Source organism: Prionailurus viverrinus, chromosome B1 (assembly GCF_022837055.1).
Source record: "Prionailurus viverrinus isolate Anna chromosome B1, UM_Priviv_1.0, whole genome shotgun sequence".
NCBI classification, from domain to species: domain Eukaryota; kingdom Metazoa; phylum Chordata; class Mammalia; order Carnivora; family Felidae; genus Prionailurus; species Prionailurus viverrinus.
In genome coordinates, this window is record NC_062564.1 from 101,683,559 (window position 1) to 101,696,713 (window position 13,155).

The following is a 13,155-nucleotide window of genomic DNA, read 5'->3' on the forward strand; positions in this document are numbered from 1 at the left end:
AATAAAATAAGTCTGACTGAATGGCCTTCTGGGCAGAGGGTAACCTTTCTACAAAATGAATTAGTAAACCAAGGATGTCAAGGATCTTTTTTAAAATGTCTTCTCATTGACCTAAAAAGTATGATCTTCATTATTGTTGCTATCCTTTGTTACCATCTGATTACGCTGCTATCAGGTACATTATAAAGAATATCTTTGTGTATCCTTAGCACAACTGACAAATTTTGTGAGTCCAGACCCACTTTCAGAGTTAGTGTGTATAAAAACTATAGAAATATTTTGAAAAAAGTATCATTTAGCATGTCAGTTAATTCTTTTTTAGAGCTGACAGTTGAATGTATTCCAAAGCTTACAAATGGTTCTTTATAATGAAGATGATGGTGCTTCTATAAACATAAGGCAGGTAATAAATATCCAAAAGACAGTCTCAGTGTTTAATTTTAAAAGAAAATTGGTTTACAAAGGATGCTAAAACATAGTGAAGTCAGACTCTGCTAACAACAAGCTAAATGAACCTAATCTCTAGTTTCTCAAAGTCTTCATTCCCTTATTCAAAAAATAAACGTCTGAGTGCTTCTTTGCTAGGCACTGTGCTAGACACCCAAGATAAGAGGATGAAGACATTGTTGTTCCCTTGAAGATTTCATAATTACTGGCATGTATGAATGAGGGAAGTGAATTAGGAAATACATATGTAGATCCTTCTAGTTTTAAAATTCTATATCCTGTGTTGGTATTGTATAGCACTCAGGTAAAGTTATTTCAATATTTTTAATAAATAATCAAATTCAGAAACATTACTGACACCTCCAATTGGCAGTTCTAAACAGAAAGAAGTTAAACTCCTACTTGTCCAATTTGCTATTTGTTATAGGAGGAAATGGTGGCTATATTTAATGTTGATGATTAGGTGAAGGAAATTCTTTGGATTCCCATTACCCAAGCTGTCTTTGCCTTTTATTTCCACAGATCATTGAGAGCTAGCTACAGAAGAGCATAGTGAAAATGTTTTATGGGCTGAGAAATATTCTTGGCTGACTTTCAAAGCTGCAGTAGGAAACAAAAACCATAAAACTGACATCCTAGGAAATCAAAACCAACTCCAAGGAAAAGTTTAAAAACAAATGTGTAATCAATAACATAATGAAATGATTTTATAAAATTTTATTATCTGCTAGAGATAGGCAACAACAATGGAAAAAAGATGTTCAGCTGTAGAAAATATTGAAGCTAGGCTTTCCTAAAACATTAATTCTCTTTTCCCTTCAGAAGTCAAGCCCCTTTTCTAAATTATTTCTATTCAAAAGTCATATAGTGCCATGGACTGAAGGGGCATTTATGGTATCTTAAAACGGGTCAATAAACTATAGCTATAGGCTAAATCTGCCCAGCCAACTGTTTTCTTATTTGATCACATATTCTCTATGGCTGCTTTTGCACAACAGCAGCAGAGATGAATAGTTGTGATAGAGACTATGGGACTAAAAAGAAAAGAAAAGAATTAGTAACTAGGCTGGTGCAGAAAAAGTGTGCCAACCTCTACCTTAAAGCAATCTTCCTACCATGATGGTAATGACTAAACAGTTTGTTTTTCAATACTAAAATTGTCACAAAAATAATACATACATTTCCTTTTCAACTCCTTCAATAAAATCATTAAAATGCCCCATCATTTGTCCCTTCATATGATTTCTAAACTATAGACCAGCCTCTTGTGTAGCGAATTTACATTTTTTTAAGTTTATTTATTTATTTTGAGAGAGGGAGGGAGGGAGGGAGAGAGAGAGGATGTGAGCAGGGGAAGGGCAGAGAGAGAGTGAAAGAGACAATCCCAAGCAGGCTCTGTGCTGTCAGCACAGAGTCCGACATGGGGCTCAATCCCATGAACCATGAGATCATGACCTGAGCCAAAACCAAGAGTTGGATGCTCAACTGACTATGCCACCCAGGTGCCCCTCTAATTTACATTTCTAAATTTTTTCTAGTGTACATTTTTAAATGTCACGTAGTTCCAAATGGTAGGCATCTGACTTTGTCTCTTAAAACTACCTCCCACACCCACATAGTCAGTATTCATGCTTGGAAGAGACTTAAAAAAAGGTCTAAAAAAGGCTAGTCAAACACATACTACTCTGAACACAAGCATTACCTATGATAATTTTCATAGTGCTTGTAAAACACAAGCAAACTTTCACTTTAAAGACAACTACAATAAGAGACCCTATGTATCCTACAACAACAAAAAATAAGACCCAATTTCTAATAAAATGCTGCAACAGACCATTTAAGTAGAGTCATACCTTTAATCTATGGTATAGTATTCAGCCACAGTGCATGTACAAAACACAAAACAAAAAGTAATTTATAAAACTATACATGTGTTTCATTGTGTATTTCTTCTTTTGTGCTCTTTTCCCTAGCATTTCTGTTTAATATTAAGAGTTTAAAAATGTCAAAACTATATCTGAGGCAATTAAGTATAAATTAGGAAAATCTGCATACCAGGAAATAGGCACTTAATTTAGCAACTTGAAACACAGATTTACAAAACAGTGGTTAAAAGTATTTAGGGGCGCCTGGGTGGCTTAGTCGGTTGGGTGTCCGACTTCAGCTCAGGTTATGATTTTGTGGTTTATGAGTTGAGCCCCACGTCGGGCTCTGGGCTGACAGCTCAGAGCATGGAGCCTGCTTCAGATCCTGTGTCTCCCTTTCTCTCTGTGCCCCTTCCCCACTCATGCTCTGTCTCTCAAAAATGAATAAATGTTAATCAAATTAAATTTATAATTCATAATAAATCTTCAATAAAATTAAAAAATAAATAAACTAATAAGCAGTTATTGTTAGTTTCTCAAACACAAAGAAATATTCTTTAAATATTTAGATACATGAGAATCTTTATTCTCATGTGTATATGATATGATACAAACACACTTTTTGTCTCAAATCCTGACAGTATAAGAGGCAGCAGCAGTATAGTTCAAAGAGCACTGAATCAGAAGACATGAGTTCTAGTCTTGTTTAGACCACAAAGGAGTTATGTGCCTCTTCTCTTAACATCTAAGGGCTTCTGTTCTTCTGAAGAATAAAAGTTGCACTAGATGACTTCTAAGAACTTTTTCAGCTACAAAATTTTATGATTTTATGAAAATTTTAAAACTACCATAAATATCACATTAGAAAAATGCATAACCCTCATTGAGAATGTCATTTAGAGAAATGAAGTGTGCAAAAATTTCCTCTACAGTGCTTAGTGTCATGTATTCACTGAATTCACCTGAAATCTGGATATGCTGTAAAGGAGGCTCTTCAATTTTCTGACCGTTATTTTAAAATTTAGAATGCTGCTAAGCCTGGAACCTTCACTTTCAATGAAAGCTGGCTCAGAACTTCTTACTTTTTTCCCAAACCACTCCAAGTACCAATTCTGGACTATTAATCGCAATAACAGGTATACAAGAAAGTAGTTATTAATATCACAGATTCTCCAATACCTCACAGAAGATATTATTCCATCAGTCAGCTTTTAACTTGCACTTCATCTTTTTCATTTTTCTATGTATTTAACAAACTTTTTTATATTCTATTCATAAAACAATATCCAGAACATTTTTTATTTAACAGCACCGCTTTTATAAACCAGAACAGATCATCTTTCTCCCAAATAACAATACTATCTTTTTTCTATCTCTAAGATACAAACTTTTTTCATATTTAAAATGTCTGAGGTCAGAATGTCTCTTGGAGTTGTTGACTTCTCAGCACCATATCACAGTTTAAAGCTACATTTTCCTTGAGTACCTATGATAATGATTTGTCTTACAACTGAAGGCGTCTTAGATTGACAAAATGCCATAGTGTCTGTCATCCACAGAACACATTTTCTAATTTCCCAAGTGTTTCAGTGTCACCCACTAGAATGTAATTTCTGTTGGGACAGGATCCATTTCTATGTCTATTACTATATTTCTATCTATATGGAAATAATAATAATAGGTATTATTATTATATCTATGAAGAAATTATAAGAAACACTAAAGTTTTTTAAGCACTTACTAAAATGCTAGGCACTATGTCAAGCCCTTTACGTGTATTTCATTCTAACAACCTAAAATTTGTTACTACTACCATCTCCATTTTACAAATGAAGAAACAAAGGCATAGAGAGGTTAAGGAAATTGTCCTAGGCCCTGTTCACTGTTTTATCCCCAACATAAAGCCTGCTGCAGAATGAGCATTCAATCAATATTTACAGAACAAGTGAATGAATGAATGCCTGCAAAGGAATCTAACAATAGCTCAGTTAGACAAACAGGGTCATTACTAAAGTAAGTCACAGAGAAAATGCACAATAAATACAAGTTTGAAAGGTTAGTTAACTACTTACACCTGGAATCCTGGAATCTATGGTATGGTAGTCGAGTCGAAAAGTGGCTCAGAGTGTATCTGCTCTGCCCAGGCAATCAATGTCATCTAATGAGGAAGATTCAGGATCCCCTAACTAGACGGAATGTCTCAGACAGAGGAATTTCTTCTAGGCATCTCCCAGTTAGTCAGTGGCCATTGCCTCCATCAGAGGAGACTGGGCTAAGAGAATATAGTATATGGGGACTCACTTCTGAGGACCAGACTGCTGCCTCAGATAAGGCTGACTGATGATTTACTGCCCAGCTTGTTCTCTCCTCTCCACTACAACCTTGAAAAGGGTAAATTTTTAAGCTAGTTGGGAGGTGAGGCAGAGTAGGGGGGCCAATTGCCAAATGTAAAGTATCCTACCTTGCATAAATGCAGGGGCATTTCTGTGAGTTTTTTCTTTACCTATAAAACACTTAGAACAGTTTCTAGTACATAATATGCACTAAATGAATACTAGCTAATATCATTATTAGCCCTTCCCTACCTCAGTGCTTTACTGCCGGACATAATACCTATTTTCCAAAGTACTCTGCTACCTTAACAGCATTTTCAATTTTCCCAAATCTTATACAGATCACTAAAACACTTTGTAAAAGGAACCTTATAACATTTCCTCCAACTCACAGTATGAATTCAGAACATCCATAATTTAAATGGGCATACAGAAAAAGACATCAGGCTTATTTATTTTTCCAGTCTCAAAGAAACTTAAATGGGACAGGGAGGAAGAGAAACTAGTGGTTGTCATTAGATACCTACATAAGCATGAAAAGTCTCTCATTCTACAAGCACAAATATTTCTAAAGCTAAGCAAACAATATACCTATGCTCTGTTTACAATGTGCTTGCTGGCAGCAAATCTCAGTTTCATAGCTAACTTGAGTAACTTCAAATAGTCAAAAGAATTGATTTACCAAACAGGGTAATAAGGACTAGCATATATCATCAATTCTCTGCTCAATTTGTTAAACATCTTAAGTTTAGAAATTAAAATCTTGATAAGAAGAAATTTTTCATGCACTATCATTTCTGAACTAGTCATATGGGTTTGATCTGAATGTTATCACAGGAAACATAAAACTGTTGAACAAATGAAAGCAATAACTATTCTATATCACAATATTATGTAGAAATGCCTCCTAGTTTATGGAATTTTTAATTTTTCTATGTTTTCTATTTCTCTAACAATGCATAAAATTGGTTTAGTACCTTCGGAATTTTATACCGTTATCTATCAATAGCTGTTTATTTTAAAGTTCTAGAAACTGTACAATTCAAATAGCTGAAGAACAAAAACATACATGTGTAGGCTTTGTATGTTTTAGTTTTTAGGTGCCAGCATTCTACTTAGATAAAACAATCACTTTCTAGGTAATGCTAGCCCATCACAAAATTTAGAAACAAAGAAAAGAAAACAGGATAGCATTCTCTTTGAGATTCTTATGGCTATAAAACACAATCTATAGAAGACTTAGTGCACTAAAGGTATAACCAAAAATCTCTACAGTGGACCATTAGCATTATGTTTACTTATCAGCCTCATTGCTGCTTTCTAAAATGTCAACAAATGTGACCAAAAATTTTTCTATACAAAGGAAACAGCATTGAATTTATTTGAATTTAGCTTGAACAAGCCACTGAGGGAGGGAGGTATAAATATACAACATGATGAAGACTAGTAGGGGAAATTATATCTGGAGGCTGTAAATCATTAGCATATCTTAATATATTTGCACCCAATTCCTACTGGGCCAAACTGCCTGCAAAAACAGGATTTTTCTATCAAATGCCTTGTCTGGTTTCTCACACCACTATATTTCAAAAGCATTTTATGAGAACTCTGCTACATACTCTACCTCCCATCTGGTTCATATTTAAACAATGTATCCTACCCTATTCCTTTTTTAGGCTCCAAAAAGGTCTGTGATGTCACAAATATGTGGCAGGTCATGCTACTTCAGCAAACTTCTCAGGCTTCTTTTTCTTGTAGTTTAAGGTGAACTTGAGCTATTTGTAACCTTTTGTCGTATCTCATCTCAGAAGTTATAAAAGAATTCAAGTACTTCAACTCATAAAATAAAAAGACTGGTCGGTATTGCAGGATATTGAATGGGTAGAGTGAAGAGTAGGACAGACTACCTCTTATAATAGTCTCCTAATGACAGTTTATACTTATCTCATGAGGCAGCTCTCCTCAGGAAGGAAGAGAGCACCAATGCCTCTTATAGACTTTAATATTGGGGACCTACAAGGTGCCTTCTACCATCACTGTAATTATCATCAGCAGAACTTTTCTAATAAATATATACATCAGGAAGCTATGCACAAAGCACACACATTAACATTCTCTACATGAAGTACTTACAGCACATAATCCTTAAAAGGACCTGTAAACATTTGTAGAGCAAAAAAATCATACTTGCAAATAGTGCACGTGCATGCATGCACCTATACATACACACACATACACGTACATACATCTGTATACATATATACATGTTATTTGAAATGATATAAGTAATCTTTATTGCTTGAGATTCAGGAATAAAACTATTAACACTAATTTTTATTCTATTGTAACTATATTTTAGGAAACATGATCTAGAGAGTATTAAAATCTTTTATTATAATTGGTTTTACTGTATTGTATAATTATTTTTAATGGAGTGTTGCTTATAGTTTTTATCATACGTTTATAACAACCAAAATTCTGATAGGCAGTGCTGGGGGGGGGGTCTCTGTAAACAGGGGTATCTGTAAATAATAAACTATGAAAATTAACTCAAATGCCCCAAATGGATATGAATGCTTAAAAAAAAAAAGGTATATGGGGGCACCTGGCTGGTCAGTTGGTTAAGCGCCAGACTTCAGCTCAGGTCACGATCTTGTGGTCCGTGAGTTCAAGTCCCATGTCCAGCTCTGGGCTGACAGCTTGGAGCCTGGAGCCTGCTTTGGATTCTGTGTCTCCCTCACTCTCTGCCCCTCACCCACTCATTGTCTCTCTCTCTCAAAATAAATAAACATTAAAAAACACTTCTAAAAAACGTATATGAAAGTATTATAAAATGAGAACATAAAATAGTTGGATGTAAGAACTTACATGAATTAAAAATTATTTTATGGAGGCCAAATACATTGATAAATAAAATTTGTATAAGAAATACTATATCCTCTACAATGTAATCACTGATATTTAATTGCAGTCCTATTAAATATTTCTTACCTGCCCCTTTCAACTGCTAAGGCATCAAGTTCATCAAAGAAAATAATGGAAGGAGCCACTGCTCTCGCTTTTCGGAAGATCTGGTGAAAAAAGTACCACATTAACTAAAGATTAGCAAACTTCAGAAACTCTGCAGTTGGGTTTTAGTTTGAAAACTGTTAGGAACTAAATCTATTATGTACAAGTCAACCAGCCCAATCATGACCTTCAGCGGGTAACTTTACTTCTCTAAACTTCAATTTCCACATCTATAAAGTGGAGATAATGGTAAATGCTTGCCTCAGAAAATTATTTTAAGAATTGAATTAAAAAAAAAAGAATGCAAAGCATTTAGCACAGTGCCTGGAACATAGTAAGAGCTCAGTAAATGACAGCTATTATTAACTATCATAAACACATGTTTAAAAGAAAAGCCATAAACATGTAAAATCAGTTATAGCTTAGCATATAAAATACCCATAAACCCCAAAGCCACATTCCTTGCTCATTTCTCTGAAGACAGTATGGGAAAGTAATGATTGATGTAAAGCCAGGACAAGAAAAATGATCAAAACTTGGAAGAGCCAGAGCTGTGGGAGAGGGGATGGGCTAAATGGGTAAGGGACATTAAGGAATCTACTCCCTGAAATCAATTGTTTCACTATATGCTAACTAATGTGGATGTACATTTTAAAAATTAAAAAATTAAAAAAAAAAACTTGAAAGAGCATAGACTGATTAGATCAGAAGTCAATCAGACTATCAATGTTAGAGACTGGCCAGACAGCCATGGGGGGGGGGGGGGGCCAACATATGGAAATGGCCTAGAAAAAATCAGCACAGGCAGAAAGAAATCCAAAGGTGTGTTTCCTGTAACCTAGACCCCCATTTTCTGGTCACAAGGATCATGATCATAAAAATTCAAAACCGTTATCTTAACATTATTAATAACATTTCCTTTTTTCCTACAACTGCCATTGTCTACATTTTAAAGAAATAAAAAAATAGGACAAAAGTAACTTAAAATTTTTTTCTCAGATGAAAAATGAAGTATTGTAATTTCTAATACTCTTGGGTTGGCACCCAGGTATTCACAAATGGAGACCATCCATTCCATTCCTGGAGACCATCCATTCCATTGCTGTTTGTGTGTTCTTGTCCTTGCTTAGCTTCTGAAAGAATACAGGCTGTCTGTGTGAGGCAGACTAACCTCTGCTTAGCAAGCCAAAACCTGTGGTCAAATTACTGTAGTTACCCAAGTCCAAGTGCCCTGATTTTGCATGAATTTACCAGTTGTGTAGCTTCCGCGATATGAATGAGTAGCCTATCAATCAGGAGCTGGCTTGAGGCACCTGGGTGGCTCAGTTGTTTAAGATGACTCTTGATTTTGGTTCAGGTCATGATCTCACAGTTCGTGACATCAAGCCCCATGTCAGGCTCTGCACTAACAGTGTGGAGCCTACTTGGGATTCTCTCTGCCCCTCCCCTACTCTCTCTCAAGAAAAATAAATTAAAACAATCAAGCACTAACTGTAAATCTTAGAAGAGGGGGAATGCACTGTCTAAATCACTAGGCAAAGGTAAAACAATTAAAATGAGAGTAAAGTGAAATTTTTTTATACTAAGCTCATTTCATTTAAAGGACTACGTAATTTAAAGGATTTAAATCTCATTCTGAGATCAAGCATTCCTTATAAGTACAGATGTACTTTTTTTTTCGTTTTTAGTGAAATTCTGGCAGTTGTTACAATCTTTATTTGGTAAAACTAACGGCTGGTAATATGATGATGTTTAAAGACAAAAACAAAGTATTGTAGATTATCAAAACTGTAATTTTTAAAACATTATTATTTATTTTTTAGAGAGAGAGAGAGAGACAGAGCACAAGTGGGGGAGGGGCAGAGAGAGAGGGAGACACAGAACCTGAAGCAGGCTCCAGGCTCTGAGTTGACAGCACACAGCCCAAAGCATGGCTCGAACTCATGAACCATGAGATCATAACCTGAGCTGAAGTTGGACACTTAACCACTGAGCCACTCAGGTGCCCCTCAAAATTGTATCTTTAAATAATAAAATAATATTTGCCTGAAGAAAAAATACACCACTAGAATTTTGATTTGGAAATTTCAGAATCAGTAACCCAAAACAAAATGAAACCATACACAAAGACATAATCATCTTACCTCTCTAACAGCCCTTTCAGATTCACCAACGTATTTATTCATTAATTCAGGCCCCTGCATGAAAAGAGAACAACTGTTCAGTGTCCTTATAAAAATGCAACCATATATATGTCTTTCAATGAAAGAGAAAATGAATACGTAAAAGAGGAAAAAGGGAAAAAATAAAAATCTGCTCTTAATTAAGCTGGTTCCTTTATAGCATACTTACTTACATTGGGTGTTATTTATGCCTCAAATATTAAAGCCATTCTGTCCCAGAAGCTAGACATCAGTACAAAGGAAAAGCTGTGGCTAAATAGTTTAACCTCTTTTTCATCTTTCATTCATTCATCAATGAATACTTTTTTTACTCTGTATCAGGCACAGTGCTAGGCACTGAAGATAGAACAGTCTAATTTGGGAGACCAACAAAGAGATACCATCCAAGTATTCCCAGGTCTAACCAGAGACTGGTTCCGAGTAGGTCTACATGTTATTTTGGAACCCAGTCCACTAGATCAATGGCACTCTGTGACAAGAAACAAAACCTCAGGGCTACTCTTCTTATGACTCCATGATAATTCCTAAGAATTGAATGGAAGTCATGTAATCCATGATATTATCTTACAGTCCCTGTGTGTTGCCTATACAAATGCCACTCTCAAGCTCTCTGCTCTCATTTGACTTGGCCATCTAGACACTGAAAATGCAGGGCCAAACATGCTCTTACCAGTTGATTCAAATGAGCACATTGAGAGAAAGTTTCCATAGCTGAGAAGGACATTTGGCATTATAGAACAAACTTCATACTAGTATCTGAAGGGAACAGTTGTGGTTCTCAGGACAACAGGGTTTTGTTTTTTTGTTTTTAATACCCCATGACTTCTTGTGACGTGAGGACTATGTACCATGAGAAAGTAGATAGTATACAATAAAAAAAGGCCCACTGTTTTTCATACAATATATGATATTTTACATATTTAAGAAAGAAAAAATGTTAACATTCAAAAATGTTAAATGTCATTGGGGAGTCAGTGGGTGAGGGACATGATTGTTCTGAAAGAAAAGCAGCAGAGGTAATACAGGGGAATTTTATTTGGAATGACTGATTAAATAAATAATTAAGGATGATAGTAGCCAGGCTTCTCACTATTAATAGAGGAGTTATAAACATATAAATAAAGAAAATAAGAATAAATTCTGCTATATTGAACTGACATTGGAATTATCAGTATAATTTCAAGATTTTCAATATACTTAGCTAAATAAATATAGATAAAAATGTGTGTGGTGTGTGGGGGGTGTGGGGGGTGTGGGGTGTGTGTGTGTGTGTGTGTGTGTGTGTGTGTGTGTGTGTGTGTGTATTCCTGAGCTCTGTTCTGTGAGATAACCTGAGAACAGCCATACCCCAATAGCAATAAGCACAGCTGGCACCCAGAGCCCGGCTTTTAAATTTTAAAAACTTGGTTTCCAAATTCTCCACCAAAAGGCATCAGGGCGTCTTAAAGAAATGGCAGATTCCAAGGCTGGGAAAGGCAAAGTACAAAATGAGTCTGGAAATCTTACTGCAAGGAAGTGCTCAGAGAGACGTAAAACTGCCAAAAGCACACAAATACCAGGCTAAAAGAGCCTACTGGCCAAAGTGATACAATGGACACATCAACACAAATGTTGGTAAATGAATGCTGATCCACTGAATAGCACGGAAATTCATGAGCCGATGAAGATATAAATTAATATAAATAAATGAAATATTTGTTAAGGAACAAGATATACAGTCTCAATGTAACTATCCACAAAGTAACATGAACTTCATGGGGATAACAGTAATTTTACAGTGGAGAAGCTTGGCAGACACCATCATAATCAAAGTTAACGTTAGTAGTAATGGGACAATTTGAAATCAAGTATCATTTGATAGGATGCAATGAGAAGAACATAGCATTATTTCTATGAAAAATCTGAATCGAAACATAAGTAAATATCAGAAAAATCCAAACTGAGAGATATTTTACCTAATAACTGACCTGTAATGTTCAAAAATGTCAATGTCATGAAAGTAAAGGAAGGAGTGAGAAACTGTTTTCAATTGAAGAAGACTTAAGAGACATGACAAATAAATATAACACATGATTATGGACCAGATCATTCTGTCATAAAATGACAGACAGTTCAGGGACAAGTGATAAAACTTATATGGTAATAATAATGTTCTTTTTTAATTTGATGGTTTGCACTATGGCTATGTGATCAGAATGTATTTTTTGGTAGAAATACACATTAAAGCATTCAGGATAATGGAGCATACAGCAGCAAATTAATCTCAAATGCTTTAAAGAAAAACAAAATTATTTGTGACTACTCCTGCAAACTTTCTATAAAGTTTAGAGAGTTCAAAAAAAAAAAAAAAGAAAAAAACCCCAACTTGATCCACAGACAGAAATATTTAAGTTTAAAAAGATTCAATATTCTTAGGCCCAGAAATAATAGAAATGATAAAATTAGCAGACCAGGTATTATAAATATAATAACTGCAGCAGTGAAAAATCAGTAAACTTGAATACAGAGCAACTATTCAAACTGAAGCACAGAAACAAAAAAGACTGAATAAAAATGACTAAGGGAATCTGTATAACCATATAAAAAGATTTAAAATAAGTCTAATTGGAGATCAAGAAAAAAGCTTAAGGAGACAGACAAAAATATACAAATTTGATAAAATCAGTGAAACCACAGACCTAAAAGGTTCAACAAATCTCAAATATAATAGGGAAAAAAATTATACCAAGTACATCAAGTTATTGGAAACCAGCAACAAAGATAAAATCTTAAAGAGAAGTCAGAGAATATAAAGACACATTACAAATAAACAAAAGAATCACTACTGGCTTCTCATTCAAAACAATATAAGCCAGGTGATATCAGAGCAAAAGTACTGCAAAAAAACAATTGTGAAGCTAGAATAGCATAGCCTTAAAAACTGCAGGCAATGGGTGGCTTGGTCGGTTAAGCGTCCGACTTCGGCTCAGGTCATGATCTCACGGCTCGTGAGTTAGAGCCCCACGTCGGGCTCTGTGCTGACAGCTCAGAGCCTGGAGCCTGTTTCAGATTCTGTGTCTCCCTCTCTCTCTGCCCCTCCCCTGTTCATGCTCTGTCTCTCTCTGTCTCAAAAATAAATAAATGTTAACAAAAAAAAAATTAAAAAAAAAAACCGCAGGCAAATAAAGGACTGTATCAGATAAACAAAAGCTGAAGGAAATTATCATCAGTAAATCTCCACTACAAGAAATGTCAAAGGAAGTTCTTAAACCAGAGGGGAATGTGTATCAAATACAAAGAAATGAAGAATGTTGGAAATGTGGCTATGTGGCTAAATAT

At 35.1% G+C, this 13,155-nt stretch overlaps 1 protein-coding gene across 7 annotated transcripts in view; it reads right to left on the reverse strand.

The window, feature by feature from the left end:
• The window catches only part of SPATA5 (spermatogenesis associated 5), a 370,905-nt gene that overhangs the window by 265,289 nt on the left and 92,461 nt on the right, over positions 1–13,155 (reverse strand). For all 7 annotated transcript variants that reach the window (XR_007151708.1, XM_047856894.1, XM_047856888.1 and 4 more), the window contains 2 exons: positions 9,799–9,852; positions 7,637–7,716 (listed from right to left, as the gene is read on the reverse strand). Coding sequence is in view for 6 of the 7 variants with exons in the window: in XM_047856894.1 (XP_047712850.1) it covers positions 7,637–7,716; positions 9,799–9,852 (134 nt within the window). In the remaining variant the exon portion in view is untranslated. The remainder of the gene's footprint in view (positions 1–7,636; positions 7,717–9,798; positions 9,853–13,155) is intronic.